This window comes from Perna viridis, chromosome 12 (genome assembly GCF_037379345.1).
Source record: "Perna viridis isolate PV_CMFRI_1.1 ecotype Kerala chromosome 12, ASM3737934v1, whole genome shotgun sequence".
Lineage (NCBI taxonomy): Eukaryota > Metazoa > Mollusca > Bivalvia > Mytilida > Mytilidae > Perna > Perna viridis.
The window spans coordinates 27,686,975-27,714,045 of NC_142456.1; the positions used below are offsets into that span (position 1 = coordinate 27,686,975).

The 27,071-nt window shown below is 33.5% G+C and overlaps 2 protein-coding genes across 3 annotated transcripts in view; one reads left to right on the forward strand and one right to left on the reverse strand.

Annotated features, from left to right (window-relative positions):
- Positions 1 to 11,359, forward strand: part of LOC148601884 (uncharacterized) — a 202,798-nt gene extending 191,439 nt beyond the window's left edge. The window contains exon 34 of the mRNA XM_088554708.1: positions 8,896 to 11,359. Coding sequence (XP_088410834.1) covers positions 8,896 to 9,003 — 108 coding nt within the window. The 3' untranslated portion in view covers positions 9,004 to 11,359. The remainder of the gene's footprint in view (positions 1 to 8,895) is intronic.
- LOC148601888 (ADP-ribosylation factor 4-like) lies at positions 3,248 to 24,322 on the reverse strand. Of its 2 annotated transcripts, none has more exons than XM_088554711.1 (5): positions 24,235 to 24,322; positions 19,891 to 19,968; positions 19,284 to 19,357; positions 17,344 to 17,581; positions 3,248 to 5,445 (listed from the first exon to the last, which is right to left on the reverse strand). In XM_088554711.1, the coding sequence occupies exons 1-5, from the start codon at positions 24,296 to 24,298 to the stop codon at positions 5,255 to 5,257; spliced, it is 645 nt and encodes a 214-aa protein (XP_088410837.1). In that variant the 5' UTR covers positions 24,299 to 24,322; the 3' UTR covers positions 3,248 to 5,254. The 2 variants fall into 2 exon arrangements, with proteins under 2 accessions (XP_088410837.1, XP_088410836.1); XM_088554710.1 differs by lacking the exon at positions 3,248 to 5,445 and adding an exon at positions 15,891 to 16,530.
- Between the last annotated feature and the right edge of the window lie 2,749 nt (positions 24,323 to 27,071).

A 27,071-nucleotide genomic window follows, 5' to 3' on the forward strand; every position in this document is an offset into this window, starting at 1 on the left:
AGGCTAAAAACCACTAATTCCCCTTCCCATAGGCTTCTATGCTAATTTCACAATATTCAATGGCTTCTCTGGACTTTACCTTAACTTTAACCTGCAGAGGACTATATATCAGCATGATTCTACATATGTAAGCTCACAATCCTCAGAATGGCATGTGGGGTTAGCAGACTTGCAGTGCAGTACTGGTCACCGGAAGTGAAGTGTCTATAAATAGCATGGGAAATCCCAGTGTTTTCACAAGATAGGGGTATATTTAGAAATCATTATGGAGATTAGGCTTCACATCACAAGAAGCAAAATGCACCTATAAAATGTACAGAAATGTTTTTCCTTTCAGAAACATTAATTTTTTTTAAATAAGATGAGAAGTTTTTTCACAGCACTATGAGGAACAGGGGTAATTTCTGCTAGGACTATTTTTGCTTACGTTCCAAATGCTCATTGGTTGAATTGGTGGTCTGTAACCTAAAGAGTCACTTTCTGTCTTAGAAAAAATAAATAACTATACAAGTATATTCCTATACACATACTGAATGCATTTGCAAAGTTTCAGTGAAATGTGACAAGCACTTTTTTAAATATTTGATTTTTAAATATAAGGTAACCAAGTTGCGTGAGCAAAAAAGTGACAATATTCTACCATACTTAAATGCATTAAATATTTGCAAAGAACTTTTTCTGACTTTTCAAATAAAAAAAATCAATCACAACTTGTTTTTTAACAATATTAATAAAGAGATAGCCTTTAAAAGTAGTCATTTTCTGAAAAATTGGTCTATTTTTAAAAATTTATGTCTGACATGCCTCCCCCTTTTTCTTGATCACATGTCAAAAACCCTAAATCTTTAAATTTTTGTAAAAGGTGATATCTTTGGCTTTAAATTTGTAAATACAGTGTTTTTACAATAAAGCATGACAAGTAAAGGGCACCTAAAGCAAGAAAAGTACTCAAAAATGCATTTTCCATGTTGCCATAGAGAAATGCTTATATGTCCTTAACCACAGTAATGAAAGTGAGTTTTTCCTCATTTTTAATCAAATTTTAGCTCAAATTTACACAAAACTTGATTTAAAGTGCTGATTACCACCATATTTAAGTAAATATAGCCCTCAAAGTTAAATATTTGATATTTTTACTAAATTTTCTACACTTTTCACAAGATAGGACATAAAATTCAGCCAAAAAGACCAATTTTCCATAATTTGGACCTATAACTTAAAAAAATGCATATTTTGAAGGATTTTTGTAGTGTATTCCTCTCATAGCAAAGTTTACAAGATCTTCAAGTAGTTTAAAGCTATTCCAAGAAACTTATCATTTTGCCATGGCCTCAGCTTAAGGCTAAAAACCACTAATTCCACTTCCCATAGGCTTCTATGCTAATTTCACAATATTCAATGGCTTCTCTGGACTTTACCTTAACTTTAACCTGCAGAGGACTATATATCAGCATGATTCTACATATGTCAGCTCACAATCCTCAGAATGGCATGTGGGGTTAGCAGACTTGCAGTGCAGTACTGGTCACCGGAAGTGAAGTGTCTATAAATAGCATGGGAAATCCCAGTGTTTTCACAAGATAGGGGTATATTTAGAAATCATTATGGAGTTTAGGCTTCACATCACAAGAAGCAAAATGCACCTATAAAATGTACAGAAATGTTTTTCCTTTCAGAAACTGTTTAATTTTTTTTAAATAAGATGAGAAGTTTTTTCACAGCACAATGAGGAACAGGGGTAATTTCTGCGTAGGACTATTTTTGTGTACGTTCCAAATGCTCATTGGTTGAATTGGTGGTCTGTAACCTAATTAATGTCATACTAATATTTATACATGTACTTCTGCATGAAGGGACAAACTTATATGCTCAGTGCTGGATAGAGCCACATTCTGAACAAAGCAACAAAATGAAAACAGAAAGCTTAAAGTCTTATAAGGAATTATAGGAAAGATATATTTTTTTTAATCTAAAAGGTTAAGAAGTCATAAACTGGCATTGTTATTGTTAGCCATACTGTCTCATGACAGAGGTCATGTCATATTTCAATTTTAATATTATATCTAAAGGAATCTTGATTTTCCCCATAAGGTACGTATCATTTCAAACATTTTGCCACCTTATAAAATGTATTCCTCAATGTACCCATTTGAAACATTTAATCAATACTTCCAAAGAACAGAGTTATTGGGGCTAACTGGCATCTTTGTTCTATAAGTTGAGGTCTTACTAACCACTTCCGGGTCAAATGGCCACCCCCCTATATAGTACCAAAATCACACTGAACTTAGACATATGCATTGTAAGTGCATTATTTGTGTGTATTATGATTAAAAGTAGTCAAAATAAAGCTGAGAATGTGTAATTTAAAATCATATATGTAATTAACTACAAAAATGTATGAATATTGTTTACATGTGTGAGTAATTTGCCTCCATGCTGTCAGTTAGCAGAAAGGTAAAAATGTGGATTTTCAGTATTACTTATTCAAGTAAATTTTGTGAAGAATTTCTAGAATCATTGTACCATTAGCATAATGATTTTGGAAGCCTTATTTTCAAAGCTTCGCAACGATATACAACTTTAAGATGTCATTTGTCCTGGGAATTCACAGTGAGACTTTGAAAATTACTTTTTTAATATGTAAAGTAATGGAAACGTTAGAAGTGGTTAGTGAGACCTGAACCCTTTCTTGAAGTTATTTCCCTTTAACATCAGTATCACTTTGAAGCTTGCATTTGTAGGAGTCATTCAAACGCTCTAGTGACTAAAATTCTTTCAATTTGGATTACCTCCCTTACCCCTGGTCTACTACCTTTGTCTATGAAACAATTTTAATATACAGATATATGAATGCACAAGTTATAAAAGCATTAGTCTGTACATGAATATGTGCAACATGCAATAAATATTTGATATATTTTCAAGAACATGATACACACCTTCCCAAATGCACTCTTAACAATGAAAAGGCATTCAATTATTCTGTACATCTGTATGCATTATATCATACTGAGAAACCAAATTCACAAATTCATACTTAACACATATCAAACTTCTGTCACATCTTTTCCATCATTTTAGCTCTCTCTCTCTCTCTCTCTCTCTCTCTCTCTCTCTCTCTCTCTCTCTCTCTCTCTCTCTCGTGATAGGGAGAAGTGACTTGAAACATGGAGAAATGGTTTTTTGTCATATCGCGATGATTTTTTAAAAATATAATAGTTTATTAGAAATAATAAACAAATAATGAGGTTTTATATTTTAATTGGATAAAGGTACACATAAAATAGTATACATAGCAACTATTATATCATAAAAAAATCTATGTAAGATACAAAAACAATAGATATATATATACACAAAACACTACAGCACTAGAGACATAATCTTAGTATTTTTCTATCTTCCTAGTCTTCTTTTTGTATTCAGACAAGGCTGGCTTAAAGTCAAAGTCTTTTATGGAGCAACTATGCTCCTTAATTGCCATAAGAGTGTTCAATTAGTCACTATTCATACTAGTTCTAAAACTTGTAATAATTCTGTTCTGGGTTGAAAACCCCCTCTCACAAGATACACTTGACACAGGTATCGCAGCAGCACATTTTAACAATAACACAATGGCTTGCAACATGGTACAAAACTTGTCAGAAAAAATCTTAACAATTTGGCTAAGAGTCATATGAAGCCATCACCATACCTTTGTACTGTTTGTACTGGCTTAATACCTCTTGTTTGCTCACAGAGATTGAAGAGTGAAAATGATCATGCAAGTGTTCAATCTCCAACACACCATAATTTGTCCATGTTTGGACACCTTCTTACTTTGCATACTTAATATTACATGGTAATAAAACTTAACTTTGACAATAAATCTGTATCAGAGTTAAATTTAGCCCGTAGATTGTAACACACCTTTGTTACATACAAATTACAATCTTTCTGAACAACAGACTTTTGTTGGTCATAATACCTAAGCTCAATGTCACTCTCTGCACTTACACCACACTCATCAACATCTAAGTCAGATGCACACCTATCAAAATTCTTATCAACACCACTATCTACAATGCCTTTTTTACTCTCATATGCAGGTCTCACATATACACAGGCAAATGTGCCACACATGGGAATCATATGGTTTGCATCATATGATTATCATATAAATCAAGCACCATATGATAATCACGTTTTTCACAAACATATGATTGTCATATGTTTTTAAGCCAAAATTACCATATGAGAATCATATGACTATCATATGTTCAATATTATATTATTGTCATATGATTATCATATGTGGCACATTTGGCTGTGTATTGTTTTACCCTCTCTAACAACTATACTGGTCTAATGTTTTTGACAAATTCACCCTCATTTTCACAAAAATTTGACAGTGTGTCCACAGTGCTACTTACTACAGGTTTTATGATACTAAAATCAAGACAATCTGTTTGAAAAATCTTACTAAGCCTTGATAAAACAGGCAAATAAATGTGCAATAGCAATAAACTTGTACTGTTGTACCTCATGAGCAAGCCCTTTGGCTGCTGCATTTGTACTACCCTCATGCTATAGAGCAACACATAATGCACGATTTGTCCTGTATATTACCCTGACAGCTCTCTCTAAACTAAGCCATCTGACAGTGTATTTCGGCATATTTTAGTAGGGGTTGATCTAACAATAATTGAATTTTCCTCAACTTGTTACACCTTTGTGCTGAACCACTAAAGTAATGAAAAAAACTGGACAATGTGCGAGAGTACTGTTTAATGTCAGGAACAAACTCAACAGCTTGAGATGTAGCCAGTGCACAACAGTTGGCTGAACAATGAACCCCTATAATTTGTGGATTTTCATTTTGAAACCTTTTAACAACACCGTTGTGCTTGCCAGTCATTACACTGGCTCCATCAGTGCCAATGCCAATAAGGTGACTGATGTCAATGCCCTTAGAAGCCAAATCTGAAACAACAGCACTGTAAATTGTGCTAGCATCTGCAGTGGCAGATGTAATTTGGATATTTGCCCAAAAATCAGAACTAATACAGGTGTCTTAAAAATACTGACAATACATTAGAAGACGCTTTTTGTTTGCCCTGTCAGTACTCTCATCTATCATAATGGAGAAAAAAATTTATTTATTTACATTATCAACAACATTTGACATAATACAAGATGCAATACATGACTGATATTCAGTAACAGAAGCAAGACTAACATAACAAGCATTTTTAGCTTTACATAGTTTATCTTACAAGTTTAAGCCTAAAGAGTCTAATAAATCAACAGTAGCACTGAACTGGCTTTTTGGTTGATTACTGATTGTTAAGTGATATGCAACTTTCATTGCTGAAGTAATGGCTTCGTCATCTTCATTGAGTTTGTCCATCAGTGCCTGTTCTTTGAACTTCAAGAAAGACTGAGCACCTATGTGGTCTCTTGCTGAAAAAGAGAGGAAAAAAATAAGTATGATGTACATTTGCATAAGTAAAATACTTAAGAAAAAAAAGTATAAATTGCAAGATGACAAGTATATTATGTATAACATATTCACTTATTTTGTAAAAAACATAACATTTCGTCATATTCACTTGAAGCTGCATCAGCTGCCAAATTTGCTCAGTTTTGATTCTATTTAATTTTGCTGATGGAATGAAGTAAGTTAGTAGTAATGCAAAAAATACTTTAACCTTGGTAAAAAAGATAACAGTAAGGGATACACAGGTAAGCATGTGTCTTGTTTTCATTTCATTTCATCTACTTCTTGATTAGTTTTCAAATAAAAAATGACCATATTTGAGCCACATTATGTCACAATAGGTAAATTTCAGAAGGATCCTTTGCATTATATTCGAACTTTTTTCTTTTTTCGACTCAAGTCTGTCGGTCTTCCTTACCATTCAATAACCACTTTTGCTTTGCAATCAGATTTGTTATTAAAGAAGCGACCCTTAAAGTACATGTGTGGATTAAGGTCACAAGAAGTCACATGCATATGGATTTATCTAGGATTTATGCAAGACAATAAATATATAGACACCTATTTCATGTATTTAATGCATTTTATTTGTGGATATCAAATGAAGTTATACAGGAAAAGTACAATTTAGTAGAAATAATTCAAAGTTGAGGAAGGTATATTTCAACAGAAACCAAAATTTATGAAATGATAGCTACAAATGTAATGCAGCTTTAAAAAAATGAGTCTGAAAAAGTATTTCAATGGTTCAACCATTATTAAACTTACTCCCACTATGTCTTTGGTGGTTTGTTGTTTTAGCTGGTTGTGAATGACCTATAGAATAGGCACTGCTTTTTTTGGCAGATTGACAAACTTCACAGTGCCAAAGACCTTTTGGGTCTTGTTTGTACCTATCAAACAGTCTTGACTCATTACTTTGCAAAACTTTTTTGGCTTTTCAATTTTATCCGTCTCTTCTGTGTTCTTTCTTTTTAAAAAAAAACTAAGTTTAGCAGCAGTTTGTTCTGAATTTGCAACCTTAGGCAACACACCTAACCAATTTATCAAAGACATTTTACTCGAAAGACATAATGTTCAAAAGTTGTTTTTAATTTAACAATATTGATGTTGTCCAAATTCTTTGGACAAATGGATGAATTGACATAATGTTCAAAAGGTTGTTTTTAATTTAACAATTTTGATGTTGTCCAAAGGAGTTCTTTGGACAAATGGATGACTTGACAGTGAACGTATGGGTTTTTATCCTAAACTATCCTTTGATCTGTCAATTGTATGTGATAATCATTTAATTAAAACTTAACAGCTTACCTCTATTGATCTTGTAAAAACAAGGATCACCTATGACTCAAACTCCTACTCATTCTCAATGCTGTGACCTAAGTGTTATTTACTAATTAAAAGATTGTTTGTGTATAGCAATTCGTCAATCAAGGTAATCAAAATAGCGTGAATTGACATCAAGGTACGTTGTCATTAAAAAATTATCCTCCATTCAGACCATTGTCACGGCTTGCGGGAGTTTCGTTTAATCTATTCAAATAGATTCATAGTCGGCATTCTTTTAATAATCATCCATATTGTAAGTCGCCATCACTAATTAAAACCGTTAAAGGTTGTTTACTTATAACAGAGAATAAACAGAACATCTTAACACAACATTCCTTTTCAGAGGTAAAACTCGCCGCCATTTTGATTGTTTACGATTTCAAAATCTTTTTACATAGAAGCGCCAGAGTTATCTCTCTTTGGTCAAAATTGCATGGCGACTTCACTTCTCCAAAGATTGTTCAAAAGTTTTTTGCGACTGAAATCTCCATTTCGCCGGCTAGATTATACCCTGCGGCAAATTAGTACCGACTCTCTTCCAATAGAGAGAGGACGATACAAAAACATTCCAGCTAATGAACGCATTTGCAAATCAATTTGAAGATGAAACCCATTTCTTCATACACTGTCCCGCCTACATTAACTATAGAAATGATTTAATAACTAAAGTTAGAAAATATATGAACCACTTCAGCTCACTAACAGAAAACATCATAAGTTTGATTTTTAACTGTAACTCACTCCCAATACTCAAGGCAACAATTGATTATATCAACAACTGCCAAGCTTTCAAAGTATAACGTTATAATTCTCTGGTTGGTCACCGTCGTCCACAACATTATACATATAAATGATGGCAATGTTTTGCTTATACAAATGTATGTGCATTATGTTATTATGTTATTATTGTGTCATGACCATTTAATAAAAATGTTTGAACAATAAATAATTTGAAATTGCATAGGTGCATTTCATCTAAAAATAACTGTGAAGTTAGGGGAACTAGGAAGGGGAGAACAAACATATATAAACCTACTTTAAAAATGTTTATGCAAAACAGCGAATACACGTTTTTTAGTCAGTGGCCTGGCTAGGCAATTTCTCCAAAGCAAGGTTAATTTTTGTCTGCACATCAATTCTTGTATTATTTAATAAGAATACAAACATACAAGAAAAGCAAAAAAAAACGAATAAAGATATTTCTGACTTGATGGAAACATAAATAAAAAAAAAAACTTCAAATGCACCCATTATGGCTGAAAAAACCTTCTACACGTTAAAGTGCCCTCTTCCCTGCGCACCCTCTATTTTCAAATCCTAGCTAGAACACTGATCGTGTGTAAATGTAATGAAGCATTCATATAATCATGCAATGTCTTGCTATTATCTGTATGAAATACATTTATGTCACATGCAGCTGAAATATATAAAAAATATCACCATGGGAATACTGTTAAAGAATATATATGAATTTTAATGTACAGATAAATGAACACAAGCATTAAAAGTGCTAGTCTATACATGAATATGTGCAACATTCTTGTGATAGGCAAAACTACAGAATATGTGTAAATGAAATAAAGCATTCATGAAATCATGCAATGTCTTGCTATTTTCTGTATGAAATATGTCACATGTAGCTGAATTATATAAAAAAAAAAAAAAAATCTATCACCATGGGAATACTGTAAAAGAATATATATAAATTTTAATATGCCTCTGTTGGTGCCTGTAAAGCTTTGGTTTTTACCTCTATGGGTGGGTAGGAGTGGAAAAACATCGCTTCTGTGCGAGGTTACCCCAATTTTCAAGTGCTTCCCCCCTTGTCCCATGTATGTTTTACTGGAACAGCCCTTATTATACAGCTTTTTTGCAAAAATTTGGAAAAAAATTCTTTGTATTTTGACGGGTTTTGCAAAATCAGAAAGTTAGAAATGGGTTAAACAAGTTCTAATTCATTTTGTTAATTTTTGTAACACGATAAAACTTGTGTTCATTCTACCCCTTTATTGATGTAAACATATATATATCTCCTTATATAAATCACACCTACAGAAATTTATTGTCTGGTCTTTTTTTTTTAGGGTAAAGGTGTAATGACAACATGGTGGCTGAATGGAAAAGATGGATTTGATAAAAAATTACCAGGAAGTGACATGGCTGTATCACTTTCACAGCATGAGTTCAAATAAACTGCATCTACATACTTAAAGAAACAAAAAAAATAAAACAAGAAATGTCTTTCATGATATGGAAGTCTATGGAAATGGTTTTATTAACCATGTAAGAGCTGTCCATCAATATACAGTGTTGGAGTAACAGAACTTATGTTTAAAAAAGGAAACTTTGCTGTGAAGAGCTTTGTTATTAAAAAAAAGCCATTATGCTAAAAACTTTGACCAATGTCGATTTTATTGTGTGATTTTATTATTTTTTTTTTTTTTCTATTTCTTTGGGTTGTATTGAAGTTTTAATGAAGCTTTTTAAATTGAATACAAGGCAAAATAGTATATGATATTGCATTTAATCACTTAAGTATCTTTTTATGAAAAGGATTTTTCCATAACTGTTTAAAATGGTCCAACCTACAGACCTTATTGGATAGTTATGATTGTCACCTAAAGAAATGGTTACAATACTGCAAAGCATCTTATTAAAAGCAAAATGTCTGGCACAGGCCATAGTCAGCTCAGTCTGTATTCTATTTTATCCTAGAAAAAAATGTCTTATATTTGTTTTTAATTATTATTATTAAATTTAAAATTCAATTCAAGTTTAATCAGTGAAGTGCCATGTAAAGAAAGTTCCTTTATAAATGTTGTATTAGAAATCAATTATGCTGAAGGTAAAATTTTATTTCTAGGGGTTGTGTCACATGTTTGAAACACAAGGAAAATATATGACTCTCCCTTAAAGTTCACACATACTGCATTCATATATTTATCACCCAGTTTCTTCAATAATGTCGTACATTTTTGCACTGGTTATGAGGGATTTGTCACGCATTTGAAGCACAAGGCAAATGTCTGGCAACTCTTTTCTCTGTCTGGACAGTGTATATAGTCTATGACAACTAGTAATTGCTCACCTTTGTAGAACTTTTATACTTCATTCAGATACCCATTTAAATTATGTATTCTACCAGGTAGAGGTTGTTTAGGGATGCCATCACATGTTTGAGACATAAGGCAAATATCTGATGTTCTCTTGCAAGTACTTGATAAGACTTGGTTTATGAAAAAAACTTCTCATCTAAATAGGAACAGATTACCCATATGGTTCATTTATGAGACTTGTTGCTTCTCTTTTTTTTTTTCTTTTTTTTTTTAAATCTTGCTTGTTTCATGGAGAATTCTTAAATGTTTGAGGCACAAGGCAAACATATGAAAGTTCTCTTGCTGATCAAGTTTATGTCATTGTGTTAAGTTTGTAACTGTTTTACTGGTAACTACTATACTAGCTATTTACAACACATTTTAATATAAGAAATCAGTCAAGGCTGTGTGTCACAGCTTGTAGAACAAGCTTTGGATTTTAACTTGATGGTATACATGTAGGGGCATATTTTTTAACCAGGATATTTGTTGCTGAAATTATCAACAAATCTCAGTATTCCAGTAAGCTTTGATGTATATCCTTTGTTATTCACTTTCAGATTTTCTACATTTTTTTCATATTTTTCGTTTTCTAGTACATCAAGGCTGTCGCAGCTTGAAGCACAGAGCAATCTCTGACCAAGCTTTGATAGTTTACATCTTCCAACCCACAAGAATTTGTAATTATCAACCTGAGTTCTCCTATTTTATTGTCAGGACCGTCTCAGTTTATAGCACAAGGCAAATTCTTAAAGGGTATTGACAGTGTAAATTGTAGCTTTTAGTAGCATTTTTGTTTTACAAATTGCAAAGCAATAGCATCTACAATATTAGTTTTGGCCAAACAATACTGATTTAGTAACCAGTATATACTTTGTCATGACTTTTTATCCAAATTGTACAAATATCATTATATTTTTTCGAAGTAAATGTACAGTAAATCAAGACTGTGTCACAGTTTGTAGCACAAGGCAAGTTCTGACCAAGTTTTGATGATGCTGGCATTTTCCTGAACAGTTCTTTTGAAAAAGATGTTTTTTTCTACAAACATTACATGTATTGGATACATTTTCCCAAATATCATTGTATAAATGAAGTCATTTATTGCAGAGTTTTATAACTAGCAGTATTAATGGCAGCTAGTGTAATGCAGAACTATTTTTTTTACAGTATTATTGCAGAATTTTATTTTTACACCTAACTACAGTATTACCAAAGTAATCAACAGTATTGCAAAGATTATTTGGAATTGCAGTAGCATTATTTCAAAAGTTTGTTTTAACTAACGATAAACAAGTATTTCACATTTCACTCAAACCAGTTGATAATATATTTATTTTCTATTAAGTTTATACAAAATAGTGTGTTAGTATGTGTCTGTGTCTGTACCAGAACAAGATTTGTAGCAGTCTATTTAACATGTTTGTTTATGTAATTAAAGTATTTCCAAATAGATCAGTTGTTCTATTATTACATCTTCAACTTTATTGTAACTTAACAACATTATCATTTTTGTCTGAGTTTTGATGTGTACAGAAACTGTACCAATTCATGAACTATAATTGCAATCTGTTGTCATTTGATCAATTATGGATCCAAGTGTTAGCCAATTCGTCATATTTTATTGGTTTGTCAAGCATTTCCACTTTACACAGATTTACTAAATGATATAGATTTAGTCATAAATTTAACCACTTTCCTGTAAAAAAAAATTTTTTTAAGCTCACCTGGCAAAAGGCCAAGTGAGCTTATGCCATCACTTGGCGTCCGTCATCGTCATCATGGACAAATTTTTAAAAATCTTCTCCTCTGAAACTATTGGACATACAGGTTATAAACTTGACATGCTTGTTCCTTAGGGTGATCTGCAAAAAATTACCATTGGGATTTTTGATCCATGAAAAAACATGGAAGCTGTTACTAAAAATAGAACGTAGGGGTCAGATTGCAGTTTTTTGCAAATGACTCAAAAACCGTTGCCAGCAATTGTCCAGCATCATGAGATGGACCTATGCCAAAATTTTCAAAACAATTGGTCAACTGATGTAGGAGTTAAAGCCCCTGAAACAGTTTTTTTTTGTATTTTTGCATGTGCAACTTTGAAAATCTTCTCAAAATCCATTGCACAGAATTCAATGAAAGTTAGCATATATGTTCCTTAGGGTATCCCACACAAATTGTGAAAAAACATGGCCACCATTACTAAAAATAGAACATAGGGGTCAGATGGCAGTATTTTGCAAATAACTCAAAAACCGTTGCCTTTACCAAATTTCTGGCATGGGTAAAATTGTCAAGCATCATGAGAAGGACCTAACATGAAATTTTCAAAACCATTCATTGACTAATGTATGAGTTATGACCCCTGAAACAGTTTCTTTGTTTTTTGGTTTTTTTTTTTTTTTTTCATGTACAACTTTGAAAATATGCGTAATAGTTCTTTGGTGTATTGTGCTCAAAATGACCGTTGTGATTTTTTAATCCGTGAATAGATATGGCTGCCTATACTAAAAATGGAACTTAGGGGTCACAAGACAGGTTTTTGAAAATAATTAAAAAATTGTTGCCTTGAACAAAATTCAGGTCATGAAAATGCTATGAAAAGCATTTCCTGCATTTGAAAATTTAGTTGATTTTAACTTAGCCTGTCTCATTCCTGAAATTTTTCAAATAAGCAAATGGTTAACCAGGTGAGCAATTCAGGCTCTCTTGAGCCTCTAGTTTTAAATGAAATACAAAATAATTTGGTATTTTAATTTCAAAGAAAATTAACAATTTCATTATATATATGGTGCGGAATGTGTGTCATAATTCAATATTAATGCTATTATATATACAATATAGGTACATTGTCGAAAATTATTGTAGATACGTGATGAGGCGACGGAACGGGTTTGAAATGCGAGGCTCCACCAAGCTATTTCCTCCGTTCCAAGCCAAATACACATATCTTCAATAATTTTCGACAATGTACTTATATTGTTTTTATCCTGTTATATTAATAGTTTTGTGCGTGTGTACATTTTTAAAATAAATTTTTAAAATGCATATCCCCTGAGGAGCCCCGATCGTTAAACCCGAAGAAAAAAAATAATACGCATGGCGCATGACTCAGTAAACATTGAAATTCAATCCGCACCATATAATCCGTCAAAGCTGTTTGAAGAAAATAAGCAATGTGTCAAAATTTATTTATTTCCAAGAGACAAATAAGTAAAATGAACAATAAATACAAATATTTTGAATGTTGTAAAGTCGATTTTAAGAACATTAAAGTTTTGAATTTCACGAGGAAGATGGAAGCTGACTTGTTTCTGTTTGGTATATGGCAGTAGAGTTCAGGGGTGAAATTTGTGTTTAGGCAGTAATAAATCCGAGACCATAACAGTTTCCTGGCCTTTTGTCTCTTCAAGAGTTTTATCATATTGTAATGCTTCAATTTCTTTAAGTGGGGACCAGTTTATGTTAAATTGTGAAAGTCGTCTGCAAACTGATAATGAATCAAATCTGAACGAGATTTGGGATTTGCCATGTATATGACGGTGAAAAAAAATACAAACAAAATCATTATTTGGTTTACATAAAATCTTTTATTTTATTCAGGTGAAAACGAAACAAAACAGCAAAAAAAAAGATTAACCGGATACGCAATCGCAATTTGTTTATATCGTATCTATGGTGGTGGCCATGATTAATTTACGCATACCAGAAAAAAGTAGTCCGCCTATCATGTGAGTGGGAGGAGCCAGAGAGTAGATGACCTTCGAATGAACGGATACAGCAAAAAAAATAACCGTATGTACCTTTATTCGTTTAACAAATAATCTCATTTCAGGATAAATAAATATATTTATGCATAACACTATTAACGCAATCGCTTAATTATTTCTGTACATGGGTAATTCTATTAATGCAGTTAGGTTATTAATTCTACATATGATTGCATAAATAAAATTACGCATATGCCGAATTAATTACGTGATGGCATAAAGACAGTTATGCATGTACAGAATTAATCACATGATTGCAGAAATAGTTACACAATTGCATAAATAGAATTATGCATATGCATAAAGATATTTATGCAATAACATTAATATTTAATTATGACGCACATTCCGTACCATACATTATATTAGATTAGATCCAATGAAAATTTTGAAATTCACATGAATTGATTATTTGTTATTTTACATATCAAATTGGCCACCTGACATCAGTTATTGATCCATCAGTGATCAATTGTTCATTGATCTGTCAAATAGTAGGAAAGTCCGGACTGTAACATTGCTCCAGAGGAGTCCTGCACTATATCGGAAGAAGTTCCTGCATGAGGACTTGACAAAATTTTAGCATTATTCCAATGATTTTTTTTCTTTACTGCTATAAATGCACTGACATCTGTTAACTTAATGTCTGTTAGAATCAGGCAAACTGTGAACAAATCTAGAGCATGTTTGTAAAAAAACATCTATTGGCTTTTCTTTTCTCTTCATAAATATATCCTAGTTGATGAAAAGTTTTAAAATGTCAATGTTCAACTTAATCCTCTTCCAAGTTACACTTGCATCATAGTATATTACCATAAATAATTACAACTGAAGAACTGAATATTTTTTTAACTCTGAAATTACAAAATATGTGCTAGAGAAAATTACTATGAAGCGAACAAAGGGAAGTAACTCTTGTGAATATTAATAGTTTTCTCCCGTTTTACAAAGGTGTGGAATTGCGATAAAGGTCAAGTGTAATCAGGCGCGTAGCTGAGGCCAAATTGAAGTGTAGACAAAATTACGGCAGGGGGTCTGGGGCGGAGGTCCGCGGAGATAGCGTCTTAGAGCATCATTTATGCCTCTCCTGGATGTATTTAAAAAAAAAATTGGCAAAATTAAGTGCAGGCAAAAGGTTTTTTGCCTAACGGCATCTACTCGCCTGGTAATTTGCATATAAAAATGTGTTGTAGTACTGGGTGCCGATTAACCACGTGTAATTAACAATAATCACCCAGAAAGTTATATTCTATAGTAGTAATCAGTGTCAGTCCCTGTGAGAATCGTGCAGTAGGTGAAACATGTTGTGAAAAAAACCATTTTGATAGTGTAATTTGACCATTTGCACCATTAGAATCAAGGAAAACAGACAAGATTTTCCGTATCATGCTGGACATTTGAGTTACAATTTCATTGAAATGCACTGAAAATGAACATTTCAACTATCAAAAGCCTCATTTTTCTAACATTCTATTGAAAACTTTCTGAGCAAACCCAGTGATGCAGAGATTAAATAATGGTCTTTTCAAGTAGAGAAGGTATCCTTGAGTAATATTTTCAGATCAGTAAGGTTTGACATGCATGTTTCTGATTTTTCCTATTTTTCCTGATTCTTACAAACATTACACTTAAAAAACTGTTGTGACCATAATGAATGGTAAGTCCATAGTGTACAAAATCTAAAATTGTGTCAACACTTTCCCTAAGTAAACTGAGTTAAACATGCAGGGATTGCATCATGCTGCACTTTGCAGAACTCTTAATTGAAAGTTGACTTGAGACAATGCAAGTTTTCAGAGGATTTTTTTTTTGTCCGGGGAGGGGGGTGTACTTTTATAACATTTTGCACTGGCAGTATGATTCTCCAAATTTCAGGATCATGAACAAGTTCTGGTCTGATCACCATAATCGGCACATGTATACCCATTTAGTGGAGTAACCCCCTCCCTCCGAGCATGTAGTAAAGAGTTTAGACACATGAAAAAAAATTCCAAGTCCCAACAATGGAATTACTTCCATAACATATCATCTACATGTTTGATTTCACACTCTTGTACAGTCATTTAACCTAATAGGTTTTACCGTTTAGGTAGGGAAAAAATGCCGTCCTAGTTTATAAATAATGTATACTAGTTCAAGACCTTTCTCATCTGATCACGATCACCTTAAGAAATATAATTTTTAAATGACCTGTAAATAAAACGTTAAGAGAGCTACTGTACTACACAGTTTTAATGTTGTATCATTCTATCTGTTCTTGATATTTTGTGACTAAAATTTTATCTACATGTAAACTTCGTACAATATTAAAATGTAGTCAACTAGTTTCCTGTATCATCTTGATCTACCGGTATCAAAAGTATTAAGATTGCCTAATACACAAGATAGCACCTTTTTTTTTTTATCTATATGGAGCCATTAAACATCTAATTTTATACCTGGGATACCATACCATTTCACACTACTGACTTTAACATTCTAGACATTCTACGATCACATGTTATACAAGCCGACGAATGAATGATATGTGAATGAGATCAATGACTTTGATTGAGATCATGACGTCACAATGACGTTCTTCCAACATTTCTATCGTTATTGTCTTCATTTTCATCTTCCTCTATTCCAAGTGCATGTTGAGGTCTAACATAAAAACACGCTAAAGCATTATATGACCGATTAGTAGCGGCACAAGTCTCTGTTTGAGGTTGTGTTGAAACGGCAATGTTTGTTTCACAAGATTTTGAACTTGTATCCGTGCTTAATTTTACTTTATGAGAGTCTAATTGAGATGCCAACCAGTCAAATGCATCTGAAATGCCATTTCCGGTTAGGGCACTAATTGAGAAAATATCTGAAAATGTAGTGAAGAAAATATCATGCTCAGTTCAATTGAATGTGTCAAGTAGACATGGTGGCTCATGGAAATCTCACTTTTAAATAAGTAGAATAACAGCAGGTTATAGATATAAAGGAAGTACCACGCAAGTTTATATTATACTGATAACACAACGTTAAGAAATTATTTTATGATCTTAACAAACAACACATGTACTATAGTACGTAATTACAACAGATGCATGGTTTCGGGAGCGCTGTAAGACATTACACAAAACAAAATGCTTTTTGTTGTTAAAATACGTCGAGTTTGCTAAAAATCATTGGCAGTATGTAATAATGTCTTTGCAACTCTCAAATCGAACTCGACTTTGTTTACGTATTGTGAGTAACGAAGTAGTGAACTTGTTTTCATTCAAAACAAACTGCTGGCACGGGTGTGCTCTTTTCAAGATATATGCGCAAGCAATATATCCCGACTTGCTCATTTACTTTTGTTACTTTGTATGTGTTCATTTGCTTATTTTATGTTCTTTGTTGTGTATATATGTTTTTCATGTCTGGTCTTCGTCCCAGGATTACATTCTTTGGATTTCCGCTAGAATCTTGGTTCCCTTGATTACTCTTACGGAAAATTGTTAAGGAACCATTTGTTCAAATTGGGCGGACCTGGTGTCAACCCCCTAAAGAAAATTTAATTTCGTTTTTGCATGAAATCTTGACTATTTTACACCCAACCCCAACCAACCACCCCACCCCAAAAAAATTTACTCGGACTTGAATTCTATTTACACCTCCTATTCTGAAACACGATTGTAAGTCTACTTACTCCATTTGCGTTTTAAATTTTGTAGTGCTAACATGTCAGAAATTTCCTGAATGGTCATGCCATTTTCTAAGTCAGATTTATTTGCAAGAAATAAGAATATGGCATCCTTTAGTTCGTCTGATTTTAGAGCCGGTTTCATGACGTCATAGGCTACTTCCTCCAGCCGCTCACGATCGCAGCTGTCAATCATGATAATCACAGCGTTGCTGCCTTTATAGTAGTGCTGGCAAAGTGGACGCTGAAATATATAGTATATAAAGGACAATGAAGACAGAAATCTATGAAAGAGTAGTTTGGGACGCCGGTTCTTATCAACTATACTCCGTTATCGTAAATTCTGATCAATATTATGCAATACAAAGCTTAGTCATGCGCAGCATGAGAGGACAGCAGTCAGTTGACCTCTATTGTGGACACAATATTGGTTCTTGACACACTAGTCATAGGGAGTTCATTATGAACACAATAACTCATTAAGATACAATATTGCACAATATTTTGATATTCAATTTAAAAACAAAGTTCTGCTTCAGGGTGCTTTCATGAATCAGGCTCATGTAAGGGCAGGGATTTTCATAAGGAATCCTATAGAATAAAATTTAAAAAACAAAATAAAAAAAAATAAAAATAACTTTATTTTCAAAGGTGTTGCCCCTTTTGTCCCCTTATATCTCAGAAACCGTAAGAGATATTTGAAATCTGATTGAAAAATGCAAGCAGGAATTCATGAACAATTTGAATTAATTTTTTTTTTCAAAATCAGACAAGAAAAAAAGGCTTTTTTAATTGTTTGGCCCCTTTCTCCCCTTTCCGACTGACAATTCTGAATGTTATTTAATGTCTGTTCAATATTGTTAAAACAGAATTTTATAAGAAACAAATTTTAAAAAAGTGAAGTGTCAGAATTGAATGAGAAGTAAACCTTCTATGTCAATTTTAAATAATCACCTACTTTGATCGGAACGTTTAACAACGACGCCGACAACATCATATATTGGAATAAGTTTCTTCATTAGCCCCATGAAAACATTGCACCATAATGGATTTTTCTCAATATCGAGTTTAAAATGACAAATGTTAGTGAAATGTCCGGAAAAATGTATTACACTCACGACTTATCAACTTACAGCATACATCAAATTATTGAAACGTTCAACTGAGATAATGTGGTCCAACAATTCCAGCACTTCATATTTAATCGAACATTAATTATAACAATTTTGCTAAATCACACCACTTCTATTTTTCACTTATCTATCAACCGTATTCGCGATAAGCACTGCCTTGGAAGAAGCGGGTTTACCCGTGTTATTCTACTATTGGCCTTAATAGACACAGAAGACATTGTCTTGAATCTTCACAGCTGTTAATGAGTAAACTACATATGAGGAGGGGGGAATTCTGACCTTACGTGAGTCCCTCGAATTTCAAAATTGTAGAAAGATAAAAAAAAAAAAAAAAGGCTTCTGAAGCACCAATATTGATTAAAATCATGTAATCCGGTAAACATGTTTGACAATACGACTAGTAAATTGTCTCATGCCTTGTTTGAGCTACAGGTGCTTTATCAATTATCCAATGGCATTTGTGTCAACAAATAAGCGAATGCCATTTGTTTAACATGTGGAGGATCCACGAGTGATTAATACTGCAATTAGTTTTTCCGACGCACTCGGTATAGTCTCGCTTTTTTACCATTTGACCTTAAAGACGCTCTTCCATGGAAACGCAAGTCACTTGATCGCAATTCTGTTTCCCAATTGGCCAAATACTAATAACTTAATGGCGTTCGAAAAAAAATGTATCGAAAATTGAAATTGCGTGCCATGTGTTATTTCCCGAATGAAATGTAGAAAAATTTTAATTAGAAATAACAAATATTTCTGCATCGACTATCTCTTTTTTTAAGGTAGCACTTGTTTATTTATAGTAACGCCTACCATTTTCCCACCGAAGCCAAGGTCCCATGCGTTCAAGAATAGGTCTCTATACTGAAACGTCTCGACGTTGAACCCTGAAAACATATTAAACAAATCCATGATTAATCATAATTTTACTTGACTATAAACTAATCCAAAAGCGCCACAGCTACGAATGATTTTTTTGGGGGGTTCAGTTTTCCTCTGTGTGTGTGTGCGCGTGTGTTCAAATATCTTGAATTAATGATTTGTTCATGGCTGGATTATATTTGTAATTGGTATGTAAAAAAGTGTCATAGTTTTCCCTTCCTCTTTCGTTTACCCCAGACTTTAATTTTTAGCAGCTTAGCGGATGTTTCTAGAAAAGCATAGGACGCTTATCCTACCGATGTACCTGGTCCATGCTCCCAGTTTTTAGTAGAGTCAAAGTTGCTCATTTACTGAATTACATTCTTTTGATTTCCGCTAGAATCTTGGTTCCCTTGATTACTCTTTAAAAGTTTCATGATGATGTAACTTAAGACTTCGGAGCTGTTTAGTTTCTGGTTTTCGTTTTTATTTAGTTCTAAAAGTAAACTCCTCGTACTGTACATCCTTAACTTTGTTTTGCTTGTCTTGCAATACTAACCAATAGTTGGTGTAGCCTTTATAGGTTCTCCTAGCTTTAATCTGTACAGGAGTGTTGTTTTGCCGACAGATTCCAAGCCTACAGAATGAAAGAAAATGACGTCATTTACTTTCTTGTCCAAGAAAAAATCTATAAACTTCCTGTTTCCCTTAAAGTTTGAAGACCAGCTAATTTAAGATCGCACAGTACGAAAACGTACGGAAACAATATTTTGAACTTCAAAACTGATACTTTGGGCACCAGGTCAAAATATAATAAATGTCTAAGACAGTACCATAAAAATAATCTCGGATTTTCTTTAATGATTTGCTCTCTCTTTAATTGATAACAAAAATCCTGGAGCCAACAAATAGAAGAACAATGGTCATAAAACATTGTTGTTTAAATTATTGTGCTTGAATGATGACTCCTACAATCTTTATTATAAATCATTTTCTAGCAGAAATAGAATTAAATGTACGAAGATTGTGCAGATTATTGTTTTAATAACTGTATTCGATGTGAAGTATGCAATGCCTGCGCGTGTCATTAGAACCAGGTGTTATACTAATCAAAGAAAATAATCAGAACTGCAGCGATGTGTTGTCAAGTAGCCGAGAGATAAGATAGCGAAATCTAGTGTAGTGTGTTTGATTTCCACCACACTCTACCTCTGTACTATTTTCACTGTTTTCCAAAGCTTTTAAAGCCGTTATACGTGCTTTGTGTTACACTGATTATTTAAAAGCTTGATAATTTTTAATGCAAGATTTATGTTCCCTTATGCATGTATTTCCCCATTTTTTTCATTCCTTTGATGTCCATTTTTTTTATTTCCACTTATTACTACTCTCGGTTTCCAATTTTATAAATATCCATGTTAACTTGTCATGGGCATATTCTCCTCTCGTGCAATTGCAACCTATATGACCCGATCTCTTTTTTAAAAGAGTAATCAAGGGAACCAAGGTTATAGCGGTAATCAAAAGAATGTAATCAAGGGAACCAAGGTTGTAGCGGTAATCAAAAGAATGTAATCCAGGGACAAAGACCAGACATGGAAAACAGACGTACACAACAAAGAACATAAAGTAACTAAAATCATACATACAAAGTAACAAAAGTAAATGAGCAACTCGGACTCCACTAAAAACTGGGAGCATGGACCAGGTGCACCGGTAGGGTAAGCGTCCTCTGCTTTTCTAGAAACACCCGCCGAGTGTTCTAAGGTAACCTACCCACCAAACCATCAATATCATTCCTTTAAATTTCTGCTTTTGTACTTCCACTTTACCCTCTACTTACGCAAGAGAGGAACTGGAAACATTATCTTGATTATTTTTACTAGAACGACAATTCCATGTAATTAATGGCGAAGTGACGTGGTGGATTTAACCAGAAGATAATAATTCTTCTAATATTTAAAGATATTCAAATTATTTAAACTATACATGTAGTTTCTCCAGAAGACCAATACTATCATGTCAACTCCACAGATTTCAATCACAATGTAAAGAAATCAGAATTACATCAATAATTATTTAGTAAACAGCTTCTCTCTCTCTGTCACCACGTGTAGGAACGGGTGTCATTTAACACAAGCCTTATAGCACGGATCGTCGAGAAAACCAATACGGTCACAAACCATCATATTCTACAACTTAATCACAGTACAAAGGAATGAAGCTTCGACATTGGTTCATTAATTAACGGCTTCCTTCGCCTCAACCTCGGGTACTGGAATAATGTTTATGAAAAGGATTACCAATCGATATTCGTGATCTGAACCAACCTTTTATTGCAATACCTGTCGATGAGTCATGCAAAAGTGTGTCATAAAACAATTGATGCCAACTCCGATGATGCGGTTTACATATTTTTGTAGTTATTAGATCGAACTGTATTTTTTTACCGAGTGAGTGTTTTGATTTTATTGTAATATGTACGTCATCAAATTTATTAATTATTGCCTTTGTCACTATAACAATTAAAACGCAAATATAGAAGTGGGCGCACATTTGTTCGTCTGTCTTATCCAAATATAACATACATGTACTTTATCGTTGAAGGTTTGATGACACTCAGTTGTTTATAATATGAAGGAGAAGATTAAGAACCTAACACAGCACAGACTGCATACAACAGAACACACATTCTGTAAAGGTAGAATAGAAAAACAGAGCCCCAATCACCCTGAACAGCGAATAGTAGAAACCAATTCAACAGAGACAGCGAACAGCAGAACCCGATTCAGCAAGAATAGCGAACCGCAAAACCCATTCCAGCATGAACAGATGAACCCGATTTACTAAGGGCAGCGAAACAGGATCTAATTCAGTATGGACAGCGAACAACAGATCCCAATTCAGCACAGTGAACAACAGAAACCGATTCAGCATAGACAACGCACAACTCTGCATTGATATATAACAGCAGAACCCAATTTAGTATGGACAGCGAACAGCAGAATCGAATTCAGCATGGAAAGCGAACCAGAACCTATTAGTATTTCAGTATGGACAACGAACAGCTGATCTAAATTCAACATAGACAGCGTACAATAAAGCCAAATTCAAAATAGGCAGCGTACAAAAAAGCCAACTTCAGCATAGACATCGAACAGAAGAACCTAGTTCAGCTAAGAGAGCAAACAAGAGCCAAATCCAGCATATACTGCAAAAAGCAGGGCCCAACCGAGCATAGAGAACAGCAGATACCAATTCAGCAAAAAAAAATATGAACAGACGAAATTGATATTAAAAGTACAATTATCACATAAACAAGTATCAGTACAGGAATTCGTCAAAAACTGTGACGCTAAAACCAATTCATTTCATGCGAAACCAACCAACGGCAGTAGTTCTCAAAACAACAAAAGCATCAGTTCTAAAATCCAAACAATAGCATCAGTTCCCAAACAGACCAGTAATTACAGTTCTCAAATCAAACTAAGTCATCAGTTCTATAATCCATTATAAACCAAAAGAATGTATACAAAACAAGAATTGCAACAATATGGCTATGGTCACCAAACTACCACGCTAGCAACAGATGGCGTTGGTTTGCCTTATGTAAAATACACTTTTAATGAACAAAGTCAAATTCAGATTTTGTTTATCTTTTTTAATTTAGATTTTGTTTATCTTTTTTAATAACAAATTAGTTGCTTTTTACCATAAACAAATATTCAGTTTCAGTCTACAGATGATGGGTCTGTTTTATTAAAAAAAACATACTTTTTTATGTGTGTGTAGGTGCAGATGAACATAAAAATAGGTTTGTTCTTCATTTAAATTTCAACATCCACTTGTGTCAACACATCATTCGAACTTAATTGTCATATATAAAATTAAGAAAAAAACATTGAATACTTGGTCAATTGGACACAAGAAGAAAAAATGGATTTCTTCTTCGAATATTTTTTTTTTCTTTTAATGCATTATTGTCTCGTCTTTACTGTTAGAAATTGTTAGTGATTGTTCATAGGGATATGGTCAGAACGATTTATCTTGGGGTTTTTTTTCTGGAGTACAGAGGAGAATGAAGTCCTCGGGTTATGAAGTCGCACAGAGAAGGCAGGGAAGGCATATCTTGGTTGGGTTAGGGAATTTAGCAAAACAAAGATTGGAATTTATCTTACATGATCAATTGTAAGGATAAAAAGAAAATATGCTTTTGCAACGGAAAACACTTGTCATATTAGTAGATTTATATACATACTGGTGTAAAACTCGCCGTTCCAGTTTACTTGTGTTGGGGTAATAGATGACATTTGAGGGAAGAAAAAAGATTTGAAGAATCTTGAGAACTGTTGGATATAAATGATGTACGAGTGTAGACGAAACTAAACTTGAACGACACATACTGCTACAGCATTATTATGTAAATTATGTTGGTCAAAAGGGGTCGAGAGATCGTGGCAAAGAATAATAAGCGTATACCCCCTGCTTTCCAATATAGATGCATGGATGTGTATACCCCCTGCCTTATGTATGGAAGTCAGGCATTGTGTGATATTAAGATGCCGTTTCTACATGGTTACGCAATACAGCGTGCATGTAACAGATGTGAATGTTATTATCCCGCTGTCTGAAAATAACATGCACCAATAAAGCAGAAAAGCAGGCAGTGTCTGACACAGGAGTGAAAGTAAATAAATATATATTGACGTATCGTGTTTTTGCTGTATCCTAAACAAACCAGATTATCTTGTAAAATTTTATATTCAATAATACGTTTCAGATCGAAGATATTCAACTAAAAAATTGAAGTTCTAACGCATAAATTAGATTAAAATTTATATACAGTGATGTCATTTTAAGCTAGATCGATATTTTAACTCTATGAGACAACGAATAAACTTACCTAAAAGCAATATTCTAGCTTCTTTCGATCTATATCGTGTGATTTTATTCCAAGTCTGACCCATGTCTTTGAAAAACGAACCATTTCTAAATGTTCTAACGATGTCTTAAACAACATTGTGTCATCCTTGCAGCATCATCAACACGAACTATAAATATAACCACCCGCGTAAACAACGTTCCGAATAACAACAACCGTCATCAGCTATAGCAGAGGTGATTTCTCCTCAATATTTTTTCTTCAGCTGATTGAAGTCGACATCTATGATGCACTGTAACTTGATTAAGTGTAGATTATCGATAATCAGTTGAATTTCTGTGCTTGTGAATCAAAATTTCGAAATGTCGATTTAATTCAAGCTTTCTCGGATCGATGAAACCTTCGTATCACAGATATGTTACAACATTCAGTTCTGTTTATCGTTGTAGTCGCTTTTACACAATCGTGAACCGCTCGACTCCAACTTCTTTTAAAATAACCAAAAACACTGTCCATACCAATCACGCCCTGAATCGGACAAAATTTTATCAAAGTCCAAAGTGGCTTGGTTTAGTCAGATTTTAGCAAACTGTGTAACCAAAACCAGTGCGTTTAATACAGACTTTTGATCATAGTTCACTTTGAAAAGGGGGCGTCAGTCGATGTTACTCAGAAAAAGGAGGGGTGCTAGGACATTATTTGTCTTTTTTTGTCGATTTTATTAATAAAACGACAATTTTTTAATAAAATGGGGGTGCCAAACCCATGCACCCCCTCTGTATCCGCCACAGAAGATATCACCAAAACGGTCTTCAACAAGTGTAAACACGCAGACAAATAAAAAAAATCATTTTATTTTTTGTCCGCAAAAAGTATTACATCCAATGTCTATTGGCAGAGGTAGAAGGCGAAAAATGGTAGTAGTAATAAGACCTATACTGCTACCACACTCTCCAAAGAAGAGATAGTAGAAAACCATAAATCTGTGCTATCCTCTTTTGGTCTCTCTACCAAAGATGATGAACATGATCTACCGTCTATTTACTGGATTCCTAAACTCCAAAAGAATCCATATGTTGTCCGGACAGCTCTCCAGGGAGAAATAAACCACATCAAATCGTTGGGTTCCAATATTTATTGCAGTTATATGGATAAACAAAAAGACCCTAACACTTAGGTGCAAAGGTCAGTTTCCCAGTATATCAACTCCTTACAATACTCTGTGCAATAACATCAGCAGTGTCATGGTTACATCTTTTAAAGTAGAAGGAGTTAATAATGGTGACATAGGCATAAAGTAGACAATCAGACATCCATCAAAATTAATATTCCAATAGTTTTTACTGAGTTACAAAAATGTCTGCCATCTGAGATTTTAAATGTATAGAGAGTGACAACAAGAACAAAAGGATTTCCCTCTAAAAGTGCATGTGACTTTCCACCAATAAAATACCCAATAATTGAAATACTACTGAAATTCCAAATAAGGTGACAATCCAGGGTCATATTCATGAACTTAGGTCATATACTTAATTTAAACATAAAAAATATAAACACAAGGTAACTCACTGATTTTATTTCTGAATGAGTTCTGATTGTTCAATAATTAAAAAGATCAAGTCAAATTATGATTTTCAAATAATATTTTATTAATAAATCTCATCTTAAATCAAGGAAATTCTGAAAATAAAATTATCTGTATATTCATTATAAAATTCACTCTTCCACACATACAAACAGCGCTACATAGCTGGATCTTCAAAACGTACAACCTAACCTCTTTCAAAACTTATAACTTCTATACTCACAGCTGTAAAAGAGGCTCTCCAGTTCTACCACGACAATTGTTATTCCCGTAATGGTATTTATTCAATTTGGATCCAGAAAACTTCGAAAGATATCTTGGAAGCCCTCAATTCAAGATTATTATTAGTATATAATAGCATTAAAACCTATGATTTTTCAACTCTTTATACTTCTATTCCCAATACTCAGTTAAAATCCCGACAAAAACATTATACATCGTTGTTACTCCAAAAATAAAAGACGATAATACACCTAGTTACAATATGTAGTTCTTGATAGAGATTCTTCATACTTTGTAAAAAAAAAAAAAAAAAAAATCCAAACAATCTTCCAAATAAACAGAAGAAGAAGTTTTCAAAATGCTGGAATTTTTATCGACAACATATTTGACCAGTGTGGTTGACTCGTTTTTCAACTAACGGTCGGCATTCCAATGAGAACTAATTGTTCTCCCTTACTTGCTGACCTATTCTTTCATTCTTATGAGACCGACTTTACAGCTGATCTGACCCAAAAAAAGGAAGACGTTTAGCTAGATCCTTTAATCTTAGTTTCCTCCACATAAATGACGTATTATCGTTAAACAATCCTAGTTTCGGGGATTTTAAACATCGCATCTACCCCAAAGAATTCGAGATAAAGGATACTACAGACACTATGCAGTCAGCCTCATATCTCAAGACATACACTTTGAGATCATTGGTAAAGGAAAACTATTGACCAAATTAAACTATACGACAAACGCGACGACTTTTCATTCCGTATTGTCAACTTTCCTTTCACCTGTGGCAATATCCCTTCAACATCTGCGTATGGAGTTTTCATATCACAACTCATACATGTACGTTATACCAGAGCTTGCCGTAACTACACAGACCTTTTGTAACGTGCTAGACTACTTACAGTTAGGCTTCTGGAACAGGTTTATGTTGCTACAAGATTGAAGTCATCACTACAGAAGTTTTATGGTCGTCATCATAAACTCGTGGATCGTTACGGTGTATCCATCTGCATCATGAAAACTGATTTGTTCAATGTGTCATTGTTTTAAA

What these genes read in the sequence shown, in the direction of transcription:
- LOC148601888 (XM_088554710.1), bottom strand. Translation starts at nt 24,298, where the DNA reads ATGGGTCAGACTTGGAATAAAATCACACGATATAGATCGAAAGAAGCT. An exon ending in AGCTAGAATATTGCTTTTAG is followed by an intron (nt 19,969 to 24,234) that starts GTAAGTTTATTC and finishes TTCATTCTGTAG; the next exon opens with GCTTGGAATCTGTCGGCAAA. An exon ending in AAATTTAAAACGCAAATGGA is followed by an intron (nt 16,531 to 17,343) that starts GTAAGTAGACTT and finishes CTACATTTTCAG; the next exon opens with ATATTTTCTCAATTAGTGCC.